The 26116-nt window shown below is 48.6% G+C and overlaps 1 protein-coding gene across 1 annotated transcript in view; it reads right to left on the bottom strand.

Moving 5' to 3' along the window:
* LOC147113721 (hexokinase-1-like) overlaps positions 1 to 26116 on the bottom strand; it is a 151033-nt gene that overhangs the window by 43673 nt on the left and 81244 nt on the right. The window contains exons 7-10 of the mRNA XM_085995041.1: positions 21877 to 22060; positions 21062 to 21217; positions 9035 to 9268; positions 3311 to 3615 (exon numbers count right to left, since the gene is read on the bottom strand). Coding sequence (XP_085851167.1) covers positions 3311 to 3615; positions 9035 to 9268; positions 21062 to 21217; positions 21877 to 22060 — 879 coding nt within the window. The remainder of the gene's footprint in view (positions 1 to 3310; positions 3616 to 9034; positions 9269 to 21061; positions 21218 to 21876; positions 22061 to 26116) is intronic.

Raw genomic sequence — 26116 nt, 5'->3', positions numbered from 1 at the left:
TAACAACATCTGCTGCGGTTATATCTTTGGACTTTTTCTCCTTGTGTTTTTCCTCTTTGTGCTTTTCTTCCTTTGGCTTCTCTTTGACCTTAAAGTCTTTTTCTTTCTTCTTGGAGAAACTAGGCTTTTTGAAGACATGGATACCCTTTGGCCTTTTCATCCTTGATGGGCTCTCTGCTTCATCACCTGAGTCATCTGGTCTGCTTATGGCACAGTTTATACGGTAGACTCTCTTGACCAGTTCTAAGTCTTCACAAGCTTTGTCACTTAGTATCGAATCAAGTCTTTCAGCCACAACAGAAAACATGAGATGATGCACTTTGTCTTTGACTGTCACTTTAAGTCTGCATACACCTAAGCTATCTATTTTCTGTCCATTATAGTCCTTCAGTAGTACTGACTTTTTCTGTATTTTGGGCTTTTCTTTCATATTGTTAATGTCACTCATACTGATTAAGTTTGCTTTTGCCCCAGTGTCCAGTTTCAATGTAACTAATGCTCCATTTATCTGCAGTGGGATCATCCATTTGTCCTCTTTTACTGCATTAACTTTATGTTCAGCATTGTCTATTTCTGAGGGCTGCAAATTTTCTGTATCTTTTTTGATATCATCACATGACACCATTCCTACAAAAAATGTCTCACTTAAATCAGTGTCCTCAATCACATTAACTCGTTGCCCTTTCGTCGTTTTTACTTTTGAAAAGCATTGTTTGGCAAAGTGATTCTTTCCATTACACTTTGTGCACATTTTTCCAAATGCTGGGCATTGTCTTAACTGGTGTTTGTAACCACAGCGTTTACGATTAAAAATTTCATCCTCCAATTGCTTTTCATTTCTGTTCTGCCCACGTTTCTTCCCCTTGTAGGACACAGCACCGACAGCAGCATTATCACTCATTACATTCGCATCATTATTGATTTCACTGAAAGTCTTCGCGTGATTTCGAGCTAGCTCGCTGGCTTGGCATATTTTCACCGCATTTTCCAAATTTAGTTCGGTTTCTCTCAACAGACGTTCCCTGACTTTTTTATCATGAATACCAAACACAATCTGGTCACGAATCATGGATGCTTTGAGCTCAGGGAAATTACATGTCTGTGCTTTCAGTTTCAGATCAGTTATAAAGCTATCAAAAGTCTCATTTTGTTGCTGTGTCCGAGAACGGAAGATGTATCTTTCATACGTCTCATTCTTTTTGGGAGAACAATGTGCATCAAATTTCTGTAGCACATCGTCTAATTTGTCTCTGTTCTCCGCTGGATTAAATACAAATGTATTAAATACCTCTATCGCCTGTGGGCCTGCAACCGTAAGCAGCAACGCTAGCTTCCTTGCGTCTGGCTTCGTACCGAATCCGATGGCTGCAATGTAGAGTTCGAATTGCTGTTTAAAAGTCTGCCAGTTGTAGTCGATTTTTTCTGTGAGATTCAAACGCTCTGGTGGCTTCAAATTCTCCATGTCGCTTTTCACAATTTTCAGCAGATCTTCACCACCCTGGTACCATGTTATGTTCATTAATAAATAGACATTCTTATTATGAACACAGCTAGCTTTTGCTAGTTACTTTTATTGAGCACATGTTGACTTATACAGCATCTTGTAGAGGCTTCCATCTTGACTGCTGCCTTGTGGGTAGCCTAGCCTCATGGGTAATGTAGTCTTAATATAATATATAGCTGGGTAGTGTAGTCTTATACATACAGCTATATACAGCTCTACTGCTCCACCTAGTGTCCACCACAGAATGACATGTTATTGATCACTACAGGAGGGAGCAAGGCTGAGGCTGAGGCAGCAAGGTTGAGACAGAGGGTCGGAGGGAGCAAGGTTGAGACAGAGGGTCGGAGGGAGCAAGGTTGAGGCTGAGGCTGAGGCAGCCAGGTTAAGGCTGAGGCTCGGAGGGGGGAAGGTTGGGGCTGAGGCTCGGAGGGAGCAGGATCACTGCTGAAATGAATAAACTCGGGAGTTTTTGCATGTTACAGTTTTCCTCCTTGTTATTTTAACAGAGGCGTTAGCCCGTTTAAAATAAATGGGTTAATGACTCCATTAAAATAGCAGAGGAAGCCGATCAGGTGAATGTGCTGTGTTTGTACACTAGAATCCCACAGCATCATTTCAGGCCGCTATAGCATTTATTCAGTGCACTTACATACCCAGTTCCAAAACCTCCATTAGCTGCTACTCAGACCTGCTCCTAAAGCAGGGCCCATTTTTTTAATTCATTCATGGGATTTGGGCGTTTATTGCCCATCCCTAGTTGCCCTTGAGAAGGTGGTGGTGAGCCACCTTCTTGAATCACTGCAGTCCGTGTGGTGAAGGTACTCCCACAGTGCTGTTAGGGAGAGAGTTCCAAGATTTTGACCCAGCGACGATGAATGAATGATGATCTATTTCCATGTCAGGATAGTGTGTGACTTGCAGGGGAACTTGGAGGTGGTGGTGTTCCCATGCGCCTGCTGCCCTTGTCCTTCTAGGTGGTAGAGGTTGCGGGTTTGGGAGGCGCTGCCGAAGAAGCCTTGGCGAGTTGCTGCAGTGCATCTTGTAGATGGTGCACACTGCAGACACGGTGTGCCAGTGATGCAGGGAGTGAATGTTTAAGGTGGTGGATGGGGTGTCAACGAAGCGGGCTGCTTTGTCATGGATGGTGTTGAGCTTCTGGTAGGATCAACACTGCCCAACTTTAATTACTTATTTCTTTCAGCAGTAGACATTTCAGAAATACATCAAATTGAGCTGCACAAACTCCCAGCTCTACTATTTATTGCAGCACAGAGAGAGATTGTGCCAGGAATAAATATGGCAGTGTTCTTAATGTTTCAGGTGGCAAACTCAGGTGGATCCTGTTCAGAGCCCAGGAGCATTGGCTGCAAAGCCCAGCTAAACTCTGCAAGCTCAGGAACATCCAGCTCCAGAGAACTTTGTTACGAGAATTTCTAAGATAAATTAAGTAGGTTTATGGCTTAGCGGAGTCATTTTTCTTTTGAGAATCATTTCACTTTTCTGTGTTCATGTTATCTTATACATATGTATTTAATTTTTAAACATATAGGGGTAGATTTCCCTCTGTTATCCCAACCAACCTTGGGCAGGATAAACAAATATCAATCGAGACTGGGACACACAAGACTAACGCTCTCCTTATCAGCAGTTGAATACAGCTCCCCAGACCGCAAACAGGTAACTTAATACTTCCACTGTCTACAACTTGCATTTATGTAACGCCTTTACCATAGTAAAACATCCCAAGGTGCTTAGTCTAGTCTATAGTAAGTACATAAAATAAAGGTTAAGTTATAACTCGGATACCTGTCCCATCTGGGGTGCTACGAACAAAGGTTGGTAACATTTTCACTGTTGCAACATCATGAGATTTCTTCTGTAAACCCAGCTCCATCTCCGTTCTCATCCTTTTCTTCACCTCAAACAGCTGCTCTTGTGTGAGTGTGAACGAAGCCAGTGTTTCGTCTATTTCTTTGCACTGTGATGCGAGCCTCGCTGCCACTGCAGTCACCATGGCAGCACCTTTTCCACTGCCACTTTCCGAAAGGAGAAATCGGACCTCACAGTCAGGAACCAGGCGTCTCACTGTTTTCTGGAAGCGCCTGGCAAATCTGTAAAAGAGATCGAATAGGAATTCTCCTACGCACAAGTGGAATATTATTCTAATAACAATTTAACAACCACTAACATAAGAAACAGGCTTCGAGCTGCCCTCATGCCTCAGTTGGTAAAGCCAGCGTGCTAATGAGCCACACAGTACAGGTCCCAGCTTCAATTCCTGCTCTGTGATGAGTTAGCTGATTTCTGTCAGGGTGGCTATAATCAGCCAGGGTTCCTGCTACTAATTGTTCAAAACTGGTTATCATGTGAGATTATGATGGGGCTTGTGTGACCAGTGAAATTTTGCCCTGCTTGCTAACATTTCTGTGTTCATTTGTATCACTATGTTTCCAAAAGAAACAAACACTACAGATAAGGTCAATTATTACTGAAAGGACTGTACCATCATTCAAGTAAGAAGAAGAAGTCTGCGTCTTGTAGAATACAGTCAGACTCTTGGCAAGCTTAACTCGATACACATGTTGTAAGTTTTGTTGGTTCGCTGCACTGTGTGAGGGAGGAACCCAGCTACTTTTGAACAAACACAGACAGTCCTTTGTTCAGTTATGTGTGTGACAGGCGGTTATTTCCAATGTGGCCGACAGTTATTCAGATCCAGGTAGTCCCGGTAACTGTTTTTGGGGATGTTTAAGGAGCTTTAGCTGTTTGAATCCGAGTCCTTTTGGAATTTCGAGGAGGCACAGCTCAGACTGACACAGCTCCCACAGTGAGAAGAAACACAAGGAAAGTAACATGGTATAAAATGAATGAGAGGTATTCACAGCTTAGCATTCAGATTATGGCCTTTCATTGTTTTCTTTGGGGAGTGAGATAGAAGGATTTCTAATGTAAATATATTGTATTTTCACTTGTTCTTCTTTTGTTAAATAAATTCACTTAATAGTTTAAACCTAAATGAGATCTTAAGTTTTGATGTTCTACCGCTTATCAAAGATATGGGAGCCAAAAACTCTTGAATAAGGATAGAAAACATCCAGAATGTATCAGTCCGTATAAAAAGTCCTGCATTTAGACACAGTACATAAATAAGAACTCGTTCGTATCAATCAGTCCTGTTGATGAAATGTTGGTGAAAAAGTTTTGAGTTATTGATTTTTAGTATAAAACCCACCGTCTAGCCTGATGGATCAGTTTGTTTGTTACATTTCTTTAGGTCAGGCCTATGTTTGTTCATTCTCTCTGTGAAATAGAATTTTGTTCAGAACATTATATCTTGCATCTATAAACATGAGAAGCATAAAATTAATTTTAAGGCAGATTATTTAATATCTGTGACTTCTAGATTGCTGAGAAAATGGCTATTTTATATAGGTCTCTATGTTTGATTATTATAGCATGATCAACTGGATGAAATTTTAATCACACTTGCCGACATCTTGTGCCTAATTAAGGTGGAAAGAGAAAGAGAGAGAAGGGAGCTAATGAATTCTGAAATGGTGCAAAATATCCATTAGTACTAGCTAGATTCATACTGGGAAGTCCTCATGTCTAATCCTCCCTGTGATGCCCTTCCATGTTAGGATAACTTGCAGACACTCATTGTGCAAGCTCACATAATAATGGCCACTTGAATGTGCTACTGGAGGAAGAAGATGGGAGGTGAATAAATCTAGAATATTGATAAGAAATAACAACAAAGAAACAATAGGGGAAACGAGCCAGAAAATGTTAACGTTTAGGATTCTTTTAAACTGCACATCTTTATAACATTGCTATTACAATAATGCTGACATCTGAGCAGCATTGTTACTGTGTTTTGAAGTCTTTCAGCGTCACTGTGTGGAGGTTAATCTCTTTTTAAAAAAAGTCAAGCACAGAGCACAGAACTGTGTGGAGCTGCCAAGAGTCAGGTTAATGATGTAACTGTTATTTTTCAATATTGTTAAATGGCCATTCAATTGCAATAACCCATTAATATATGCAATTCATAGAATCATAGAATGGTTACAGCACAGAAGGAGGCCATTCGCCCTATCGAGCCCGTGCCAGCTCTCTGCAAGAGCACTTCAGCTAGTCTCACTCCCCCACCCTTTCCCCGTAGCCCTGCAATTTTTTTTCCTTCAGGTACTTATCCAATTCCCTTTTGAAAGCCACAGTTGAATCTGCCTCCACCACCCTTTCAGGCAGTGCATTCCAGATCCTAACCACTCACTATGTAAAAAAGTTTTTCCTCATGTCGCCTTTGGTTCTTCTGCCAATCACCTTAAATCAGGGACCTCTGGTTCTCGACCCTTCTGCCAATGGGAACAGTTTCTCTCTATCTACTCTGTCCGGACCCCTCATGATTTTGAGCACCTCTATGAAATCTCCCCTCAACCTTCTCTGCTCCAAGGAGAACAACCCCAGCTTCTCCAGTCTATCCACGTAACTGAAGTTCCTCCTCCCTGGAATCATTCTCCTAAATCTTTTCTGCACCCTCTCTAAGGCCTTCACATCCTTCCTAACGTACAGTGCCCAGAATTGGACACAATACTCCAATTGAGGCCGAACCAGTCTTTTATAAATGTTCATCATAACTTCCTTGCTTTTGTACTTTATGCCTCTATTTATGAAGCCCAGGATCCCGTATGCTTTTTTAACTGCTTTCTCAACCTGCCCTGCCACCTTCAATGATTTGTACACATATACCCCTAGGTCTCCCTGTTGATGCACCCCCTTTTAAATTGTACCCTTTAGTTTATATTGCCGCTCCTCGTTCTTCCTACCAAAATGTATCATTTTGCACTTTTCTACGTAAAATTTCATCTGCCACATGCCCACCCATTCCACCAGCCTGTCTATGTCCCCTTGAAGTCTATCACTATCCTACTCACTGTTCACTTTACTTCCAAGTTTTGTGTCATCTGCAAATTTTGAAATTGTGCCCTATACCCCCAAGTCCAAGTCATTAATATATATCAAGAAAAGCAGTGGTCCTAGTACCGACCCCATGGGAACACCACTTCATACCTTCCTCCAGTCCGAAAAACAACCATTCACCACTACTCTCTGTTTCCTGTTCACTTAGCCATTTTCTATAGGCAAGCCTATTATGTGGCACTTTATCAAATGCCTTTTGGAAATCCACGTACACCACGTCAACCACATTGCCCTCATCAACCCTCTCTGTTACCTCATCAAAAAACTCGATCAAGTTAGTTAAACACGATTTGCCTTTAACAAATCTGTGCTGGCTTTCTTAATTAATCCACACTTATCCAAGTGACTGTTAACTTTATCCCTTATTATCATTTCTAAAGGCTTCCCCACCACCGAGGTTAAACTAACTGGCCTGTAGTTGCTGGGTTTAATCTTTACACCCTTTTTTGAACAAGGGTGTAACATTTGCAATTCTCCAGTCCTCTGGCACCCATATCTAAGGAGGATTGGAAGATTATGGCCAGTACCTCCGCGATTTCCTCCTTAACTTCCCTCAGCATCCTAGGATGCATCCCATGACTTATTAACTTTAAGTACAGACAGCCTTTCTAGTACCTCCTCTTTATCAATTCTTATTTCATCCAGTATTTCCACTGCCTCCTCTTTCACTATGACTTTGGCAGCATCTTCTTCCTTGGTGAAGACAGATGCAAAGTACTCATTTAGTACCTCGGCCATGCCCTCTGCCTCCATGCGTAGGTCTTCTTTTTGGTCCCTAATTGGCCCCACCCCTCCTCTTACTACCCGTTTACTATTTATATGCCTGTTGGACAAGTTATGGGGATGAGCAGAATTAGTGGATGTAAAACCAGAATTCAGTGAGGAAGGACAAGGCACATCCGCCAAGAAATTCATCCCGGGCAGTGTCACAAAACGGGCGGTATTGGATCGGCCGCCCATTGCAGTCAATGGAACTGAATATCAGGCGCTGCTTATAACGGGCGGCCGATCCGATACCGCCCGTTTTGTGCCACCGCCCGGGATGAATTTCTAGCCCAACCATTGCATTATTTTAATACTGAACAAAACAATTTACAATAAAATATTTTTGAAGTACAATTGTTGTTTGGTTAAATGTCGACACACATTACGTTCACAGCTAGAGTGTACATGGCGTGTTGTGGTAGTGAGTGAGATTCACTGAGTGGCCAGAGTTGTGGACAATCCTGGGGACTGGCGATACGGCTAGTGACTTCTGCTATGCTCACCTGCTAGGTCAGTGCCTGGTGGGTTTTAATTTCAGGTCTTTGATAGTTGGCCTGTTTGGGTAGGGTGCAGCACCCCCTGGGTACTTGGCATGGCAGTTATGTGGAGGTTGCTGTTGACATGCCAGCCAGCTTGTGGCAGTGGGCCAAGAGCAAGGAATAGATTTATAACAACTTCTTGCTCATTCTCAGGGAGTACATGGTGTTCTTGGATTTGGCTATTTTCCATAGATTCACATTGACTGGATTGGGAGGTGGCAGGTGGAGGGTGGTGGGGTTCTCCTGCTGTCGGCATGGACTCGATGGGCCGAATGGCCTCCTTCTGTGCCATTATGACGCTATGACCTCAGCAGGATATGCTGATAGCTGCAGCCTATCAGTTTACATGTGCTACTCTCGAGGAACGCAATGGGGAGGCCCAGGGTGCAGGGTCGGGTTCAGTAGGCTAACACATAGCGCTAGCTGGAGTGGATCTCTGAGCAGGGCCAGGAAAATGTGAAGAATTGTGCCCCTTTCACCTGTCTTTCACTCACTCTGCTGTGACTCCGGGTTTCTACTCATGTGGCCAGGCAGGGGTGGGGAGTGTTTGATTTGCCCTTCTTTCCGTTCAATACTGTTTGAGACTGTGAGCTGCTTCACAAATGGAATCCCAATCATTGTCAGGCAGGGTTTGACCCAGGTCGCTGCTCTAGGCTGTTTTTGCTGCATTTGTGTTTTACGGGAGTATCAAAATAAAGATTCACTGTCTGCTCAAGATTAGTTTTGCTGTATCTTTGTGGGTTGGGTCAAAAGTTTCTCGGGTTATGAGCATCCACATGACTTTGGACTAGTTGGCCAGTCAGTTAAGAAGTGTTTCATTTACAGGCACAAGTAGCTGTTGTTCTGAAGAAATGGGAGTTGAGCCGGAAGGATTTAATAGCTCCATTATGAATGCGTAGCAAGAGCCTATTACTGCCCTTTCATCGGGCCGCAATCTGAAGCCTGCTCCAAGAACTGCAGGCAGGATATCAGGGTTACACACTAGGAGGGATGCTGTAGAAGAAAAATCTGATTTAGAATCAGGCATTCTTAACAATGGCTAGGTGGATGTGCTCGCACACTTGTGAAGATAAAACTGTCCCATTCACACTTACACGGAGCCTGTTCTTAAATACAGCACTTAGAAAACAGACTTCTGCTAACTGCTTAAAGTTGCCAGCTGGTTGCTCCTGAAACTGGAATGTCGAGTTTTGAACCAGAAGGCCTATTTTATCATTACGGAAGGCATGCGATGGCGAGGACTTACTGTGGGTGCATCTTGTAGAGCGATCCATCCATTCCCACCGTGGTTCGGAGCCGCGGTAATCCTTTGTTATCTCGAAGCCGGGTCAGGATGGCTCCAAGGGCAGCAGCGCACAGATTGGCCGAACGGAAAGAAACTATTGTACAAACGTGCTGTACAGCAACGCAATCCTCCTCTGATGGCTCCAGGCCCAGGCGGGCCAGGATCTCCTTGGCTTTCAGCAAACCTCCTTTGGTTCTGCAAAACAAAGACTGGTCATAAAATCATCTCGGATGCAAGTCAAGAGTTGTGACAACTAGAAGGCAATTTTGGAAGTATGGCAGTCACAATTCAGAATTTTGGATTAAATGGGCTGGAGCTACATCTTCCCAGATTAATGTTTCATTTTATTAAATAAATTCCATTTAAATCAATTTTGAAAAGTCCCTTAGCATCCACCACTACACTTATATGTAGGGGGTCATTCTCCGAGTTCATGCTGCGAGTGTGAGCCTCTTACATCTGGCACACATCAGGAAATCACATGCATCACCCCACAGGTGATTTCCCAACCTGCATGGGCAGCAGGAAAGGCTCCCACTGGCTGGCCAATCTCAGCATATCAGCCTAACGGTAAATGTATCAGCCTTATGCTAAAGGAAACTTCCCTCTGAACGTCGGGAGGGGATGGGCTCAGGCTCCACTCCCACATACCATTAGCCCATCCACATATTCTGCCTTGGCTTACGAAAGGAAAATGGCCACTTGGGTGAAGCGGGGGTCATAGATAGGCATAGAGTTATACAGCCGGCCATCAAGCCTTATCTATTCTAATCCCATTTTCCAGCACTTGGTCCGTAGCCTTGTATGCTATGGCGTTTCAAGTGCTCATCTAAATGCTTCTTGAATGTTGTGAGGGTTCCTGCCTCTACCACCCTTTCAGGCAGTGAGTTCCAGATTCCAACCACCCTCTGGGTGAAAACTTTTTTCCTCAAATCCCCTCTAAACCTCCTGCCCCTTACCTTGAAACTATGCCCCCTGGTTATTGACCCCTCTACTAAGGGGAAAAGTTCCTTTCTATCTACCCTATCTATGCCCCTCATAATTTTGTACACCTCAATCAGGTCCCCCCTCAGCCTTCTCTGCTCTAAGGAAAATAACTCCAGCCTGTCCAGTCTCTCTTCATAGCTGAAACGCTCCAGCCCAAGTAACATCCTGGTGAATCTCCTCTGCACCCTCTCCAATGCAATCACATCCTTCCTATAGTGTGGCGACCAGAACTGCACACAGTATTCCAGCTGTGGCCTAACTAGCGTTTTGTACAGCTCCATCATAACCGTCCTGCTCTTATATTCTATGCCTCGGCTAATGAAGGTAAGTATCCCATATGCCTTTTTAACCAACTTATCTACCTGTCCTGCTGCCTTCAATGATCTATGTACATGCACACCAAGGTCCCTCTGATTCTCTGTCCTTCCTAGGATCCTACCATTCATTGTGTATTCCCTTGCCTTGTTAGTCCTCCCAAAATGCATCACCTCACACTTTTCAGGGTGAAATTCCATTTGCCACTGTTCTGCCCATCTGACCAACCCGTTTATATCGTCCTGTAGCCTGAGGCTTCCCTCCTCGCTATTTACCACTCCACCAATTTTCGTGTCATCTGTGAACTTACTGATCATACCTCCTACATTCATATCTAAATCATTAATGTACACTACAAACAGCAAAGGACCCAGCACCGATCCCTGCAGTACACCACTGAACACAGGCTTCCAATCACAAAAACAACCTTCGACCATCACCCTCTGCCTCCTGCCACTAAGCCAATTTTGGATCCAATGTGCCAAATTGCCCTGGATCCCATGGGCTCTTACCTTCTTGACCAGTCTCCCATGCGGGACTTTGTCAAATGCCTTACTGAAGTCCATGTAGACTACATCAACTGCACTACCCTCATCCACACACCTAGTCACCCCTTCGAAAAATTCAATCAAATTGGTCAGACATGATCTCCCCCTGACAAAGCCATGCTGACTATCCTTGCCTCTCCAAGTGGAGAATAATTCTGTCCCTCAGAATTTTTTCCAATAATTTCCCTTCCACTGACTCACTGGCCTGTAATTCCCTGGTTTATCCCTACTACCCTTTTTGAATAATGGTACTACGTTAGCTGTCCTCCAGTCCTCTGGCACCTCCCTTGTGCTAAGAGAGGTTCTGAAAATTTGGGCCCGATTTTCTGGATCGTGCGGTAAATAGTCGGGTTCCCCAAATGTGGGGTTCCAACCCGAAAAAAAATGGGTCAGCCAGCTGCACGCAATTTTCCCTCAAGTGGCCAATTCATTTCCAGCGTGTGGGCAGCCTTGCTAATTGTCCATTTCCAGTCAGAAAGCCCCACAGTATGATGTCATCATTCATGGTGCTTTCAAGGTCCACAGCAAGCATTGCTTCCTCTGTTGGCTTCCAAACGAATCATACAGGATGGCAGAGGAGCCTGCAGCAGCTGTGGCCAGTGCCAGACCCCGAGCTGCTTCCAAATTCGACGAAGCTTCACTGCAGGCATTATTGGATGGGGTTAGGGCCCACAGGGAGGTCCTCTTCCCTAGGTCAGGCAGGAAGAGGCCTCCCACTGAGACCAAGGCTGCTTGGATGCAGGTGTCAGCAGATGTGAACTCTCTGGGAGTCACCAGAAGAACCTGGATACAGTGCAGGAAGCGATTCCATGACCTTCACCGTATAGGAAAAGCAAGAATGAAGTTTCCAACACCCTCAGCCTGATCCCCATTGCCTTTCCCCACCAGCACTCAGCTTTAGCACTCTCTTCCTCCACATCCCACTTCACAGTCACATCCATGCACCCTTACCCATTTCATCTCTCTCTATGCTCACATTCACATAACTATTCCACCATGGAGCCCTCACACTCCCTCTCACTCTGATGCTTTGAACACAGCTGACAACACACAGTGAGGGCCCTTGGTCTTGCAGCCTCACACCATCTTTGTCTCCCTCTAAGTATCTATGCTATGCAATCTCTACACTCACTCCTTCCTTCTCACTCAAACTCCACTTGTCTCCCTCATTGCAGGAAAAGAGAACTCACAACAACAGAGAGCGAGCCAGGACTGGAGGAGGACCACCCTCAATAGCCCACCTGACCCCCAGGGAGGAAGGAGTGCTGGAAATTGTTGGGGCTGATGTGGCCGCGGAAGTTGGGGAAGGAGAGACAGGGGCAGTCCCGCAAGCTGGTGACAGAATAGTTTGCCATCTCTCATTGACATAGCATGAGTCGCTGTTATGATTCTGAAGCTACATCATTTGGACTTATGAACATCTGCCAACTCCAATGTGCATGTAACCTTGGCATCACATCTCTAACTCCTTCCTCTACTCCCCCACAGGACCATCCAGAGCCCCCGTCCCCACTGTGGAGGAGGAAGAGGCTGTGCAGCCAGACTCCTCAGAGGAAGCTCCAACCTCTGAGGGCGCAGCGTCAGCAGAAGTAAGCGCACCCAGCACCAGCGCAGACACTCAGACCTCGGGGGGACCTTCGGGACATAGAGTAGTGTTGTCACCTGGTGTTTCACAGCTCACAAGTGAGCCTCAGCAGATTCTGGAGACAGGGACAGCAGTGGGGAGTCCTCATCGGAGGGCGCAGGACTCTGCCAGCTCAGCTCAGCTGCGCTGCATGTCGACCCTCTGCCTCTGGATCCATCTGCAAGAGAAGAGGTGATGGATCTCCATGCACAGATGCAGGAGTCTCTGGCAGGTTTTGTCTCCAGGGTCGCTGCGAGTGTGGAGCGAATGGAGGAGTCCATAGCGACCATGAGCAGAGCTTTTGTGGAGTCATTGGCGCATGAACGCATCACCATGGAAAGGTTGGCAACCTCCATGGAGGAGATAAGTCACCAGGGTATGGAAAACATGGTGAGTGCTCATAAGAGAATGACATCTCTTGAGGAGCAATGGCCATCTATTGAACAGAGAAACCAGATCTTCATGGAAGTCCTTCTGAGTAGGACTGCCAGTGCAGAAACGGGTCCCCATGGCCCCCTAATGCGCAGCAAGGTGCTCTCAATCCACTTCCAAGCGCTGTACCCTTCTGGCCTGTGCAGCTTCAGGTGAGTGAGCAGCAGCCTGGTGCTCCTGTTGCTGATCCCGCTGTTCCTGGTTCTGCTGCTGCCGCCGCTGCTGCTGCTGGAGATCCTCTAATGGCAAGAAGGAAAAAAAGGCGTCCCATGCTTCTGGTAGATGCCTCCGCTGAGGAAGCGCTGAGTGAGGGTGGCGAGAGGGGCTTCCCAGGAAATCACATTGGAGAAGTGTGTGAGGCTCCAACCTTCCACAGCTGTGCCTAAGCCTTGAACAAGTAGCCCCAAGCCTGCAACAGCAAGGTCCTTCAACATACAAATGCTCTCCGATTAAATCTCAGCTTTCCCGAATGACCTGCAGCTGAGAGCAAGCAAGCCGGGATGCTTCACGCCAGGTTTCATCAGCGGGGTTCCCCGCAGGCGTGTTTAGCGTGGGGAACCCTTGAAAATAGCAAGGGCCCCTTAAAATGGCATTAAACATGCCAATAATTGCTGATTAGGGTCTCGACGGCCAGTCCCGACGGTTGGGAGAAAATCGGGGCCTTTGTGTCAGAGCCCCTGCAATCTCCTCCCTTGCCTCACACAGCAGGCTGGGATACAGCAGCGAAGATTCACCAGACTGATACCTGGGATGGCAGGAATGACGTATGAGGAGAAATTGGGTCGATTAGGCTTATATTCGCTAGAGTTTAGAAGAATGGGAGGGGATCTCATTGAAACTTATAAAATTCTAACAGGACTAGACAGACTAGATGCAGGAAGGATGTTCCCGATGGCGGGGGAGTCCAGAACCAGGGGTCACAGTCTAAGGATAAGGGGTAAGCCATTTAGGACTGAGATGAGGAGGAATTTCTTCACCCAGAGAGTGGTGAACCTGTGGAATTCTCTACCACACAAGGCAGTTGAGGCCAATTCATTAAATATATTCAAGAAGGAGTCAGATATATTTCTTAAGGCTAAAGGGATCAAGGGATATCAGGAGAAAGCAGGGACAGGGTACTGAATTTGGATGATCAGCCATGATCTCATTAAATGGTGGAACAGGCTTGAGGGGCCGAATGGCCTACTCCTGCTCCTATCTTCTATGTTTCTATCACGTCTGGGCCTGGGGATATATCCACTTTTAAGCCGGCTAAAACCGTTAGTACCTCCTCCCTCTCAATGCTAATTTGTTCAAGTATATCACAATCCCCCTGCCTGATTTCTATGCCTACATCATCCTTCTCCATAGTGAACACAGATGCAAAATATTCATTTAAAACCTCACCAACATCTTCCGGCTCTACACACAGATTGCCACTTTGGTCTCTAATGGGCCCTACTCTTTCCCTGGTTATCCTCTTGCCCATAATATACTTATAAAACACCTTGGGATTTTCCTTTATTTTGCCCGCCAGTGTTTTTTCATGCCCCCTCTTCTAATTTCTTTTTTTAAGTACCCCCCTGCACTTTCTATACTCCTCTAGGGCATCCACTGTTTTTAGTCCTTTGTATCTGCCAAAAGCCTCCCTTTCTTTCCTAATCCATTCTTGTATATCCCTTGACATCCAGGGTTCCCTAGACTTGTTGGTCCCACCCTTGACCTTTACGGGAACATGTTGGCACTGTACCCTCTCTATTTCCTTTCTGAAAGACTCCCATTGCTTCGATGTGGATTTCCCTAGAAGTAGCTGAACCCAGTCCACTTTGGCCAGATCCTACCTTATCATATTAAAATCAGCCTTCCCCCAATTTAGAACCTTTATTTCCGGTCCATCTTTGTCCTTTTACATGACTACCTTAAATCTCACCGAATTATGGTCGCTGTCACCAAAATGCTCTCCTACTGACACTTCTACCACTTGCCCGGCTACATTCTCTAAAATTAGGTCCAGTACCGGCCCCTCTCTTGTAGGACTTTCTACATGCTGTATTGGTTTGTATGTGGGTTCAATGACGACTCATTCATGAAAGAGAATGTCTTTCTATCTAAAGTATGTTCAACTCAGTTAACAGCATTACAGGAGACACCATCTTAGAGATCCATCTAAAACGAAACTAAAACTAAACTGCTTGTCTCTCACATGCCCTCTGCTGGTCAGGCATAAATAATCAATACATGCAAATATGCTGGTAAGGCATCATAATCAAACAGGCAAATACCATCACTATTTGCTGATATCATTACATCTCCCTTTCTTAAAACAAAAGTATATCTAACAACATGTTTTCTTTGTATTACTCTGCATTTTAACTGTAACACTTAATGAACTTACATTATCATTATCATTATCAAGGTTAGTTAACCTTGTTTGGTGTGTTCACATGAAATATGTAAATACACTAGAACTTGAAGAGAGAATAAGATAACATTACTTCCTTCTATAACAAGAGTCCTTAAACTTGCTCAATGAGTCTCTCAGGAGGCTTCACGCGTCTTGAGGATTTTCTGATTGATTGTCCTTGAATCTGAGTTGTTGCCTCAGATGATGATTTCTCAGCTGTGTGATCAGGTTGTTCAACAGTATCAGTCTTTTGACCTGCTGTGTGATCAGGTTGTTCAGCAGTATCAGTCTTTTGACTTGCTGTGGCTGGTCCCATGAGAAGATCCCGACGATTTATTTGCAGAACAGCACCCTCATCTGTCTGAATGGTGTATGATCTTGGTTGAACTTCACTCAGGACAGTTCCCTTCTGAGTCCATATGTTTGTTTTGTCTTTGAACCTTACTTGGTCACCAGTGTGGAGTTCAGGTAGGTTTTGTGTTCCTCTGTCATAGTAGTACTTTTGCTTTTCTTTCTGTTGTTCTTTGAGCTTCCTCACTTTCTCCCCCTCTTTTGTTTTCAGGAGGTTCTCCGGGATGGGTAGGTTTGACCTTAGCAGACGTCCCATAAGGAGTTGGGCTGGTGACATACCACACTCGAGCGGTGTTGTGCGGTATACAAGCATGCTCTGGTAGAAGTCAGTTCCACTGTCTTCTGCCTGGTACATCAGTCTTTTCACTGTCTGGACCGATTTTTCCACTAGTCCATTGGACTGTGGAAAGTGAGGACTTGACGTTGTGTGGACAAAGTCCCACTCTTTGTGGCAAAGTGTCGGAAACTTGCATTGTAAAACTGGGGTCCGTTGTCTGTGAAGACCTCGCTTGCCACGCCATGTCTGGAGAATATGGCTTTCATACATGTTATCACAGCATCTGCAGTGGTGGTGTACAGTCTACAAACCTCTGGATACAGGGAGTAATAGTCTGTGACTACAAGATAGTCCTTCCCTTGACATACGAATAGGTCAGCGCCTACCTTCTGGTAAGGTCTGTCTGGCGCTGGGTGTGGTTTTAGTGGTTCTACCGGATTGCTTGCTCGATATTTCAGGCATATTGTGCAGTTTGACACCTCATTTGTCACATCTTGGTTGATTCGTGGCCAGTACATCACCTCTTGTGCTCTTTTCTTACACTTTTCGATTCCCAGATGTCCTCCATGGATCCTTTTTAGCATCTCTTTTCTCAGGCTCTTTGGGATAACTATTTTACTTCCTTTGTAGATGATGTCTTTGACCACTGATAGTTCCGCCCTGCAGTTCCAGTACTCTGCCATGTTAGGTGAGCAGTCTTGCTTCATGTTGGGCCATCCATCCAAGATGCTTTTCCTCAGTCGTCTCATTGTTTCATCTTTGTTTGTCTCAGTCTTTATGAGCTCCATTTTTGCATCTGCTATGGGCAGTGCACTTGTGATCATGTCCACGTAGGCGTTCACTTTTTCATCCATTTTGGTGTTTGCGGGCTCACTTGGGTCAACAGCTCTGGACAACGTGTCTGCTGTATACATCAGCTTACCCGGTGTGTACGCAACATTCAGTGTATAGCGTTGCAGCCTGATCATCGTTCTTTGTATTCTAAGCGGACAGCTATTTAGTGGCTTTTGGAACAATGCAATCAAGGGCTTATGGTCAGTCTCTACACTGATTGCTTGTCCTGCCACAAACTGGTGAAATCTTTCACAGGTGTATGTGATGCTGAGCAGCTCCTTTTCTATTTGAGCATATCGCGTCTCCGCGTCTGTCATTGAGCACGATGCATATGCAATAGGTTGCCAGTAGTCATATTTTTGCAGAAGAACGGCACCGAGCCCACTCTGTGATGCATCTGATGATATCTTGATGGGTCTCGCTGGGTCATAAAACCTCAGAACTGGTTCCTCTGTGAGCAGTTTCTTTAGATCGCTCCATGACTTCTCATGCTCATGATTCCATTCCCATTCTATGTTCTTTTCAGTTAGTCGTCTCAGTGGCGCCATCTTTTCTGAGAGGTTGGATATGAATTTACCCATGTAGTTGTCATTCCATTAAACCTCTGCACGTCCTTTTTGCATTGTGGCTTTGGCATATTCTCAATGGCGGACACCTTTCTGGGATCTGGTCTGATGCCCTCACTGCTAAGGATATCTCCCACGAATGTCAGTTCTGTCACCCCGAGCTGGCATTTCTCTCTATTCAGCTTCAGGTTTGTTTTCCTTGTTGCTTCCAGCACTGTTTTCAGTCTCTCATCATGCTCAGTTCTCGTGGTTCCCCATACTATGATGTCATCCATTGATGTATCAACTCCCTCCAGGTGCTCATAGATCATATGGATAGTTTTGTGATACACTTCAGGAGCTGAGGCAATGCCAAATGGTAACCTTAGGAATCTGTATCTGCCAAATGGACTGTTGAACGTGTACAGTCTTGAACTTGCCTCGTCCAATTTCATCTGCCAAAATCCTGATGATGCATCTAACTTGCTGAAATACTTTGCATTTGCAAACTGTGCCATGATTTCTCTCATGTGTAGGAAGCTTGAAGTGCTCTCTCTTTATTGCTCTGTTTAGATCTCTTGGATCCAGGCAAATTCTGAGCTTTCCATTCTTTTTATCCACTATGACGAGGGAACTCACCCACTCAGTTGGCTCATCTATCTTCTGATTCACGTTCAGGCTTTCCATCCTGTCCAATTCTGCCTTCAGTTGCTTTTGAAGAGCAAACGGAACTTTTCTGCATGGATGTATGACCGTTGGCATACTTTTATCTACTCTGATCGTGTGTTCTCCTGGAAGGCAGCCTAGACCCTGAATTAGGTCATTGTACTCTTGCATGAGTTCACCATAGACTGTCTCTCCTTCGCTTTCCACAACGAGGACTCTCTTTACCAGGTTCAGTCTCTCACAGGCTATTAAACCTAGTATGGCTTGCACATCCTTTGGCACCACGATTAATGCTAGCGTGTGCTCTTTGTCCTTGTGTGTCACTTTGACAATGCATCTTCCTTTCACTGGTATATCTGTACCTGAGTATCCTGTCACTTTCACTTTTATTCCATGTATCTTTGGTCTGGGTCTAATTTTCTTAAAATCAGTCTCTGATATCACATTAACTTGTGCTCCAGTATCCAACTTAAATGGAATATGTATGTCATTCACTTTAATGTCAACATCCAGTCTCTTTTTTCTTTTTTGTTTTCAGACACAACATCCACATAGAACTCCTCTATCCCGTTTTCATCTACTGTATGGACCTTGCTTTGTTGCGCTTGGTTCTTACAGCAACGGGCATAATGGTTGTTTTTGTTGCAACTATTGCATGTTTTACCATATGCTGGACACTTTTTTGGTGTATGCTGTGTACCGCATCGACTACATGACTTTTGATTGCCCCTTTCATTTTTGTTCGCTGGCCACGCCTCTTTTTTCACATTGGCGCTCTTTTTGTTAAACGGTTTGTGTCCGTTCTTTCTCACTGCATCCACGTTGCAGCTACTGTCACTGAACAGCTCCTTTGCCTGCGACTTCACAGTCTCTGTAGCCCTACACAGTGCTATGGCTTTTCCCAGGTCTAGATTTTGCTCTCTTAGCAGTCTTTCCCTTAGACCATTATCTGGAATACCACACACCAGTCTGTTTTTTATCAGCGAGTCTGTCAGTCCCCCAAATTCACATGTTTTGCTTCGGTTTCTCAGTTCAGTCACATACTGATCAATAGTCTCTCCCGTTTTCTGTACACATGTGAAAAATCTGTGCCTCTCAAACGTCACGTTACGTTTAGGTATGCAGTAGGCCTCAAACTGTTCCATTATTTTATCCAACTTCATTTTGTCTCCATCAGCAGCGAATGTGAAGTTATTATACACCTCCAGCGCTTCATCACCCACGACATGTAAGAACACCGACGCTTTCATTTTATCACTTTTCTCGTCAGCTCCGATTGCTGATAAATACAACTCCAAACGTTGTTTGAACCTTCTCCAATTTTCAGCCACATTACCTGTCAACTGAAGCTTCGCCGGTGGGTGTAAACCTTCCATTTTTCACTTCGTTAGCTATTCTCCAATGGAAGTAACGATGTTCTCTTTTGGCTTGCTAATTTGTGGAGAGCTGATTTAACTTCAGATTTTTCCTCTTCATCTCTTTCAATCACTTCTGACACCATGTATTGGTTTGTATGTGGGTTCAATGACGACTCATTCATGAAAGAGAATGTCTTTCTATCTAAAGTATGTTCAACTCAGTTAACAGCATTACAGGACACACCATCTTAGAGATCCATCTAAAACGAAACTAAAACTAAACTGCTTGTCTCTCACATGCCCTCTGCTGGTCAGGCATAAATAATCAATACATGCAAATATGCTGGTAAGGCATCATAATCAAACAGGCAAATACCATCACTATTTGCTGATATCATTACACATGCTGGTTCAAAAAGCTCTCCTGGATGTACTTTAAGAATTCCGCACCCTCTAAACCTTTCACACTCTGACTATCCCAGTTAATATTGGGGAAGTTGAAATCCCCTATTATTTCTACACTTCTCTGAGATTTGCCTACATATCTGTTCCTCTATCTCCCCCTGACTGTTTGGGGGCCTATAGTACACACCCAGCAAAGTGCGTGCCCCCTTTTTGTTTTTAAGTTTTACCCATATGGCCTCATTAGAGGAACCTGCTAATATATCATCCCTCCTCACAGCAGTAATTGACTTCTTGATTAATATTGCGACATCCCCTCCTCTGTTACACCCCCCTCTGTCTCGCCTGAAGATTCTACACCCCGGATTATTGAGCTGCCAGTCCTGTCCCTCCCTCAACTATGTCTCTGTGATAGCAACAATATCATACTCCCATGTGTTCATCAACACCTTCAATTCATCTGCCTTACTCGTAAGACTCCTTGTATTAAAATAAATGCCATCCAGCCTTGCCATACTCCCTTGTGCCGTTACATATTTGCTCTGCCTTCCAAACTGACTTGTTTTTTCCTCTATATTTGGCTGTGCATCACCCCATACTATAGCTCCACTCTGTATCGCATCCCCCTGCCATGTTAGTTTAAACCCCCCCCCCCAACAGCACTAGCAAACCTCCCCACAAGGATATTGGTCCCGTTCCGGTTCAGGTGCAACCTGTCCGACTTGTACAGGTCCCACCTTCCCCAGAAACAGACCCAGTGATCGAGGAAACTAAAGCCCTCCCTCCTGCACCAACTCTTTAGCTACATACTCATCTGCTCTATCCTCCTATTCCTCTACTCACTAGCATGTCACACCGGGAGTAATCCAGAGATTACAACCTTTGAGGTCCTGCTTTTTAATCTGCCACCTAGTTCCCTAAATCCTTGTTGCAGGACCTCATCCCCCTTTCTACCTATGTCGTTGGTACCAATGTGAACCACGACCTCTGACTGTTTGCCCTCCCCCTTCAGAATGTCCTGCAGCCGTTCAGTGACATCCTTGACCCTGGCACCAGGGAGGCAACATACCATCCTGGAGTCACGTGTCCTGGAGTCAGGTGAGCATCCAATCCCTGTGGAAACGTAACCCAGCAAGAGCCAGGAGGAATTGGAATGGGAAAAAATATATCAGGGTATGTTATCCACACTGTTTAAGCCTGAATCTAAGAATGTGCTGGCAAAGGGCCCTATTATGGAATTAATATTACTCATAAAGCGTTACTTACTTCTCAATGGCAGATACGTGCTTCGTTTCCAATTTGCCTTTGGTAAGAAGTTCTGGTGTAATATGTCCTTCAAAAAGCAGCCCTTCCTTGGCCATCTTTACGAGAATGAGCCTCACGAGTTCTCCCATATACATTCCGCTGATCAATTTCTCAAACCTGTACCGTTAAATTATACAGATATGAGCTCATAAGTCGCGACTCCTAATAATTCAATGGCAAATTCTCCTGTGGTTGGGCACTAGTAAAGCCAGCCTGTCTAAATTCTTTGCTCTTGCAACAGTGACAGGCTGACAAATCATTTGATTTTGTGCTGGTGGTATTCAGTCTGCTCCATTGCCTGAAATTTGTAGTTATAGCAAATTGCAAACTAACATCAGCCCAGCACTAAAATGGTGACTGATTTTTAAAAAAATGATCACCCCTCTGTCCTACTGTCACGTAGCCAGAGTTCTGCATCTTTCAGGGCATAACTCCAGCTGTGTCCAGCCGGGGATCTAAATATATTTCCTGTCTGTTGATAAAAGACTGGCATTTTTTTATAGTGCCTTTCATGACCTCAGGACGTCCCAAAATAATGATTGATCTACATTGCCTTGGATGAGACAAAATTCAGAAGTGGGGCTAACTTTCCCTCATTAACATGATCCCATCAACACCCGTTTGGTCATCCAATGGAAAAATGCTGCTAGCGGGAGGACAGGCATTTATCGCCCTGGTAAGTTGGAGGTACTGTGCTGACACTGGGTGCAGGAAAGTCCCACCCTGAGACAGCAGCTTTTCAGTTAATAAACAAATAAGTAAAACTGAGAACTTACAGCTGTTTTCCTGGATTGAGAGAACCACGATCTATTTCCCGATCAAATTCAGTCCTGATGGATTCCAGTGAGCCATCGTCTCCAAAACCTCCCCATTCTATGTTGATGCACATCCGTCCTTCATCGCCTTCGACCAGGTCTATGTGCCTCAGTTCCTCCATGTAACAAGCATTAGTTCCAGTACCTGCACATCAATCAAGACGGAATGGTTATCAGTTCAAAAACAACTATGTTTAAAATAAAAGTACGGAGTTTCTGTGCTCCCTACAGTGCTGACTCTTGCTGGGGTATGAATCACAGGAACCAACTGCCCTCCAATACCTCACCATGCCACCATTCTTTGTGCGTGAGCCCTAATCACGAGCAGGAACGGTGCACGCAGGTCTGGTGGCGGGCGTCACACCGGAGAGTCCAGGGACGAGGAGGCCTTGCCGATCTGAACAGCCGGGCCTCGTTTAAATAAAAGTTCTCAAAGTTCCGCCCGACATCTAGCCGGTGGGCGAGAACAGGAATTTGATTGCAGGACGCTGCAGCAGATGACCCGTGGGAACAGTCCTCGGCAGAGAGTGTGAGAGGGTTTTCAGGGCGATCGTGTGATGCCGATCGGGGATGTGAAGGATTCCCTCGCGATCGGGGATGTGAAGGATTCCCTCGCGATCGGGGAGGTGAAGGATTCCCTCGCGATCGGGGAGGTGAAGGATTCCCTCGCGATCGGGGAGGTGAAGGATTCCCTCGCGATCGGGGATGTGAAGGATTCCCTCGCGATCGGGGATCTGAAGGATTCCCTCGCGATCGGCGATGTGAAGGATTCCCTCGCGATCGGGGATGGAGACGAGTCCCTCGGGATCGGGGATGTGGGAGGATTCCCTCGCGATCGGGGATGTGGGAGGATTCCCTCGCGATCGGGGATGTGGGAGGAATCCCTCGCGATCGGGGATGTGAAGGATTCCCTCGCGATCGGGGGTGTGGGAGGAGTCCCTCGCGATCGGGGATGGAGACGATTCCCTCGCGATCGGGGATGTGAAGGATTCCCTCGCGATCGGGGAGGTGAAGGAGTCCCTCGCGATCGGGGATGTGAAGGATTCCCTGGCGATCGGGGACGGGGGAGGGGTCCCTCGGGATCGGGGACGCGGGAGGGGTCCCTGGGGATCGGGGACGCGGGAGGGGTCCCTCGGGATCGGGGACGCGGGAGGGGTCCCTCGGGATCGGGGACGCGGGAGGGGTCCCTCGCGATCGGGGACGCGGGAGGGGTCCCTCGCGATCGGGGACGCGGGGGGGGTCCCTCGCGATCGGGGACGCGGGGGGGGTCCCTCGCGATCGGGGAGGTGAAGGATTCCCTGGCGATCGGGGACGCGGGAGGGGTCCCTGGCGATCGGGGACGCGGGAGGGGTCCCTCGCGATCGGGGACGCGGGAGGGGTCCCTCGCGATCGGGGACGCGGGAGGGGTCCCTCGCGATCGGGGACGCGGGAGGGGTCCCTCGCGATCGGGGACGCGGGAGGGGTCCCTCGCGATCGGGGACGCGGGAGGGGTCCCTCGCGATCGGGGACGCGGGAGGGGTCCCTCGCGATCGGGGACGCGGGAGGGGTCCCTCGCGATCGGGGACGCGGGAGGGGTCCCTCGCGATCGGGGACGCGGGAGGGGTCCCTCGCGATCGGGGACGCGGGAGGGGTCCCTCGCGATCGGGGACGCGGGAGGGGTCCCTCGCGATCGGGGACGCGGGAGGGGTCCCTCGCGATCGGGGACGCGGGAGGGGTCCCTCGCGATCGGGGACGCGGGAGGGGTCCCTCGCGATCGGGGACGCGGGAGGGGTCCCTCGCGATCGGGGACGCGGGAGGGGTCCCTCGCGATCGGGGACGCGGGAGGGGTCCCTCGCGATCGGGGACGCGGGAGCTGTCCCTCGCGATCGGGGACGCGGGAGGGGTCCCTCGCGATCGGGGACGCGGGAGGGGTCCCTCGCGATCGGGGACGCGGGAGGGGTCCCTCGCGATCGGGGACGCGGGAGGGGTCCCTCGCGATCGGGGACGCGGGAGGGGTCCCTCGCGATCGGGGACGCGGGAGGGGTCCCTCGCGATCGGGGACGCGGGAGGGGTCCCTCGCGATCGGGGACGCGGGAGGGGTCCCTCGCGATCGGGGACGCGGGAGGGGTCCCTCGCGATCGGGGACGCGGGAGGGGTCCCTCGCGATCGGGGACGCGGGAGGGGTCCCTCGCGATCGGGGACGCGGGAGGGGTCCCTCGCGATCGGGGACGCGGGAGCTGTCCCTCGCGATCGGGGACGCGGGAGGGGTCCCTCGCGATCGGGGACGCGGGAGGGGTCCCTCGCGATCGGGGACGCGGGAGGGGTCCCTCGCGATCGGGGACGCGGGAGGGGTCCCTCGCGATCGGGGACGCGGGAGGGGTCCCTCGCGATCGGGGACGCGGGAGGGGTCCCTCGCGATCGGGGACGCGGGAGGGGTCCCTCGCGATCGGGGACGCGGGAGGGGTCCCTCGCGATCGGGGACGCGGGAGGGGTCCCTCGCGATCGGGGACGCGGGAGGGGTCCCTCGCGATCGGGGACGCGGGAGGGGTCCCTCGCGATCGGGGACGCGGGAGGGGTCCCTCGCGATCGGGGACGCGGGAGGGGTCCCTCGCGATCGGGGACGCGGGAGGGGTCCCTCGCGATCGGGGACGCGGGAGGGGTCCCTCGCGATCGGGGACGCGGGAGGGGTCCCTCGCGATCGGGGACGCGGGAGGGGTCCCTCGCGATCGGGGACGCGGGAGGGGTCCCTCGCGATCGGGGACTCGGGAGGGGTCCCTCGCGATCGGGGACGCGGGAGGGGTCCCTCGCGATCGGGGACGCGGGAGGGGTCCCTCGCGATCGGGGACGCGGGAGGGGTCCCTCGCGATCGGGGACGCGGGAGGGGTCCCTCGCGATCGGGGACGCGGGAGGGATCCCTCGCGATCGGGGACGCGGGAGGGATCCCTCGCGATCGGGGACGCGGGAGGAATCCCTCGCAATCGGGGATTTGGGAGGATTCCCTCGCGATCGGGGATGTGAAGGATACCCTCCCGATCGGGGATGTGGGAGGAGTCCCTCGCGATCGGGGATGTGAAGGCTTTCCTCGCGATCGGGGATGTGAAGCATTCCCTCGCGATCGGAGATGTGGGAGGAATCCCTCGCGATCGGGGATGTGGGAATATTCCCTCGCGATCGGGGAGGAATCCCTCGCGATCGGGGGATGTGGGAGGAATCCCTCCCGATCGGGGATGTGGGAGGAATCCCTCGCGATCGGGGACGTGGGAGGAATCACTCGCGATCGGGGATGTGGGAGGAATCCCTCGCGATCGGGGGATGTGGGAGGAATCCCTCGCGATCGGGGATGTGGGATGAATCCCTCGCGATCGGGGACGTGGGAGGAATCACTCGCGATCGGGGATGTGGGAGGAATCCCTCGCGATCGGGGATGTGGGAGGAATCCCTCGCGATCGGGGATGTGGGAGGAATCCCTCGCGATCGGGGATGTGGGAGGAGTCCCTCGCGATCGGGGATGTGGGAGGAATCCCTCGCGATCGGGGATGTGGGAGCAATCCTTCGCGATCGGGGATGTGAAGGATTCCCTCGCGATCGGGGATGTGGGAGGAATCCCTCGCGATCGGGGACGTGGGAGGAATCCCTCGCGATCGGGGACGTGGGAGGAATCCCTCGCGATCGGGGACGTGGGAGGAATCCCTCGCGATCGGGGACGTGGGAGGAATCCCTCGCGATCGGGGACGTGGGAGGAATCCCTCGCGATCGGGGATGTGGGAGGAATCCCTCGCGATCGGGGATGTGGGAGGAATCCCTCGCGATCGGGGATGTGGGAGGAGTCCCTCGCGATCGGGGATGTGGGAGGAATCCCTCGCGATCGGGGATGTGGGAGGAATCCCTCGCGATCGGGGATGGAGGGCAGTCCCTTGGGATCGGGGATGTGGTAGGAATCCTTCGCGATCGGGGATGTGAAGGATTCCCTCGCGATCGGGGATGTGGGAGGAGTCCCTCGCGATCGGGGACGTGGGAGGAATCCCTCGCGATCGGGGACGTGGGAGGAATCCCTCGCGATCGGGGACGTGGGAGGAATCCCTCGCGATCGGGGACGTGGGAGGAATCCCTCGCGATCGGGGATGTGGGAGGAATCCCTCGCGATCGGGGATGTGGGAGGAATCCCTCGCGATCGGGGATGTGGGAGGAGTCCCTCGCGATCGGGGATGTGGGAGGAATCCCT

This window comes from Somniosus microcephalus, chromosome 8 (assembly GCF_052327205.1).
Source record: "Somniosus microcephalus isolate GS21.2 chromosome 8, FLI_Smic_1.0, whole genome shotgun sequence".
NCBI classification, from domain to species: domain Eukaryota; kingdom Metazoa; phylum Chordata; class Chondrichthyes; order Squaliformes; family Somniosidae; genus Somniosus; species Somniosus microcephalus.
The sequence above is the reverse complement of the archived record's forward strand: the minus strand, read 5'-3'. Positions and strand labels throughout refer to the sequence as shown.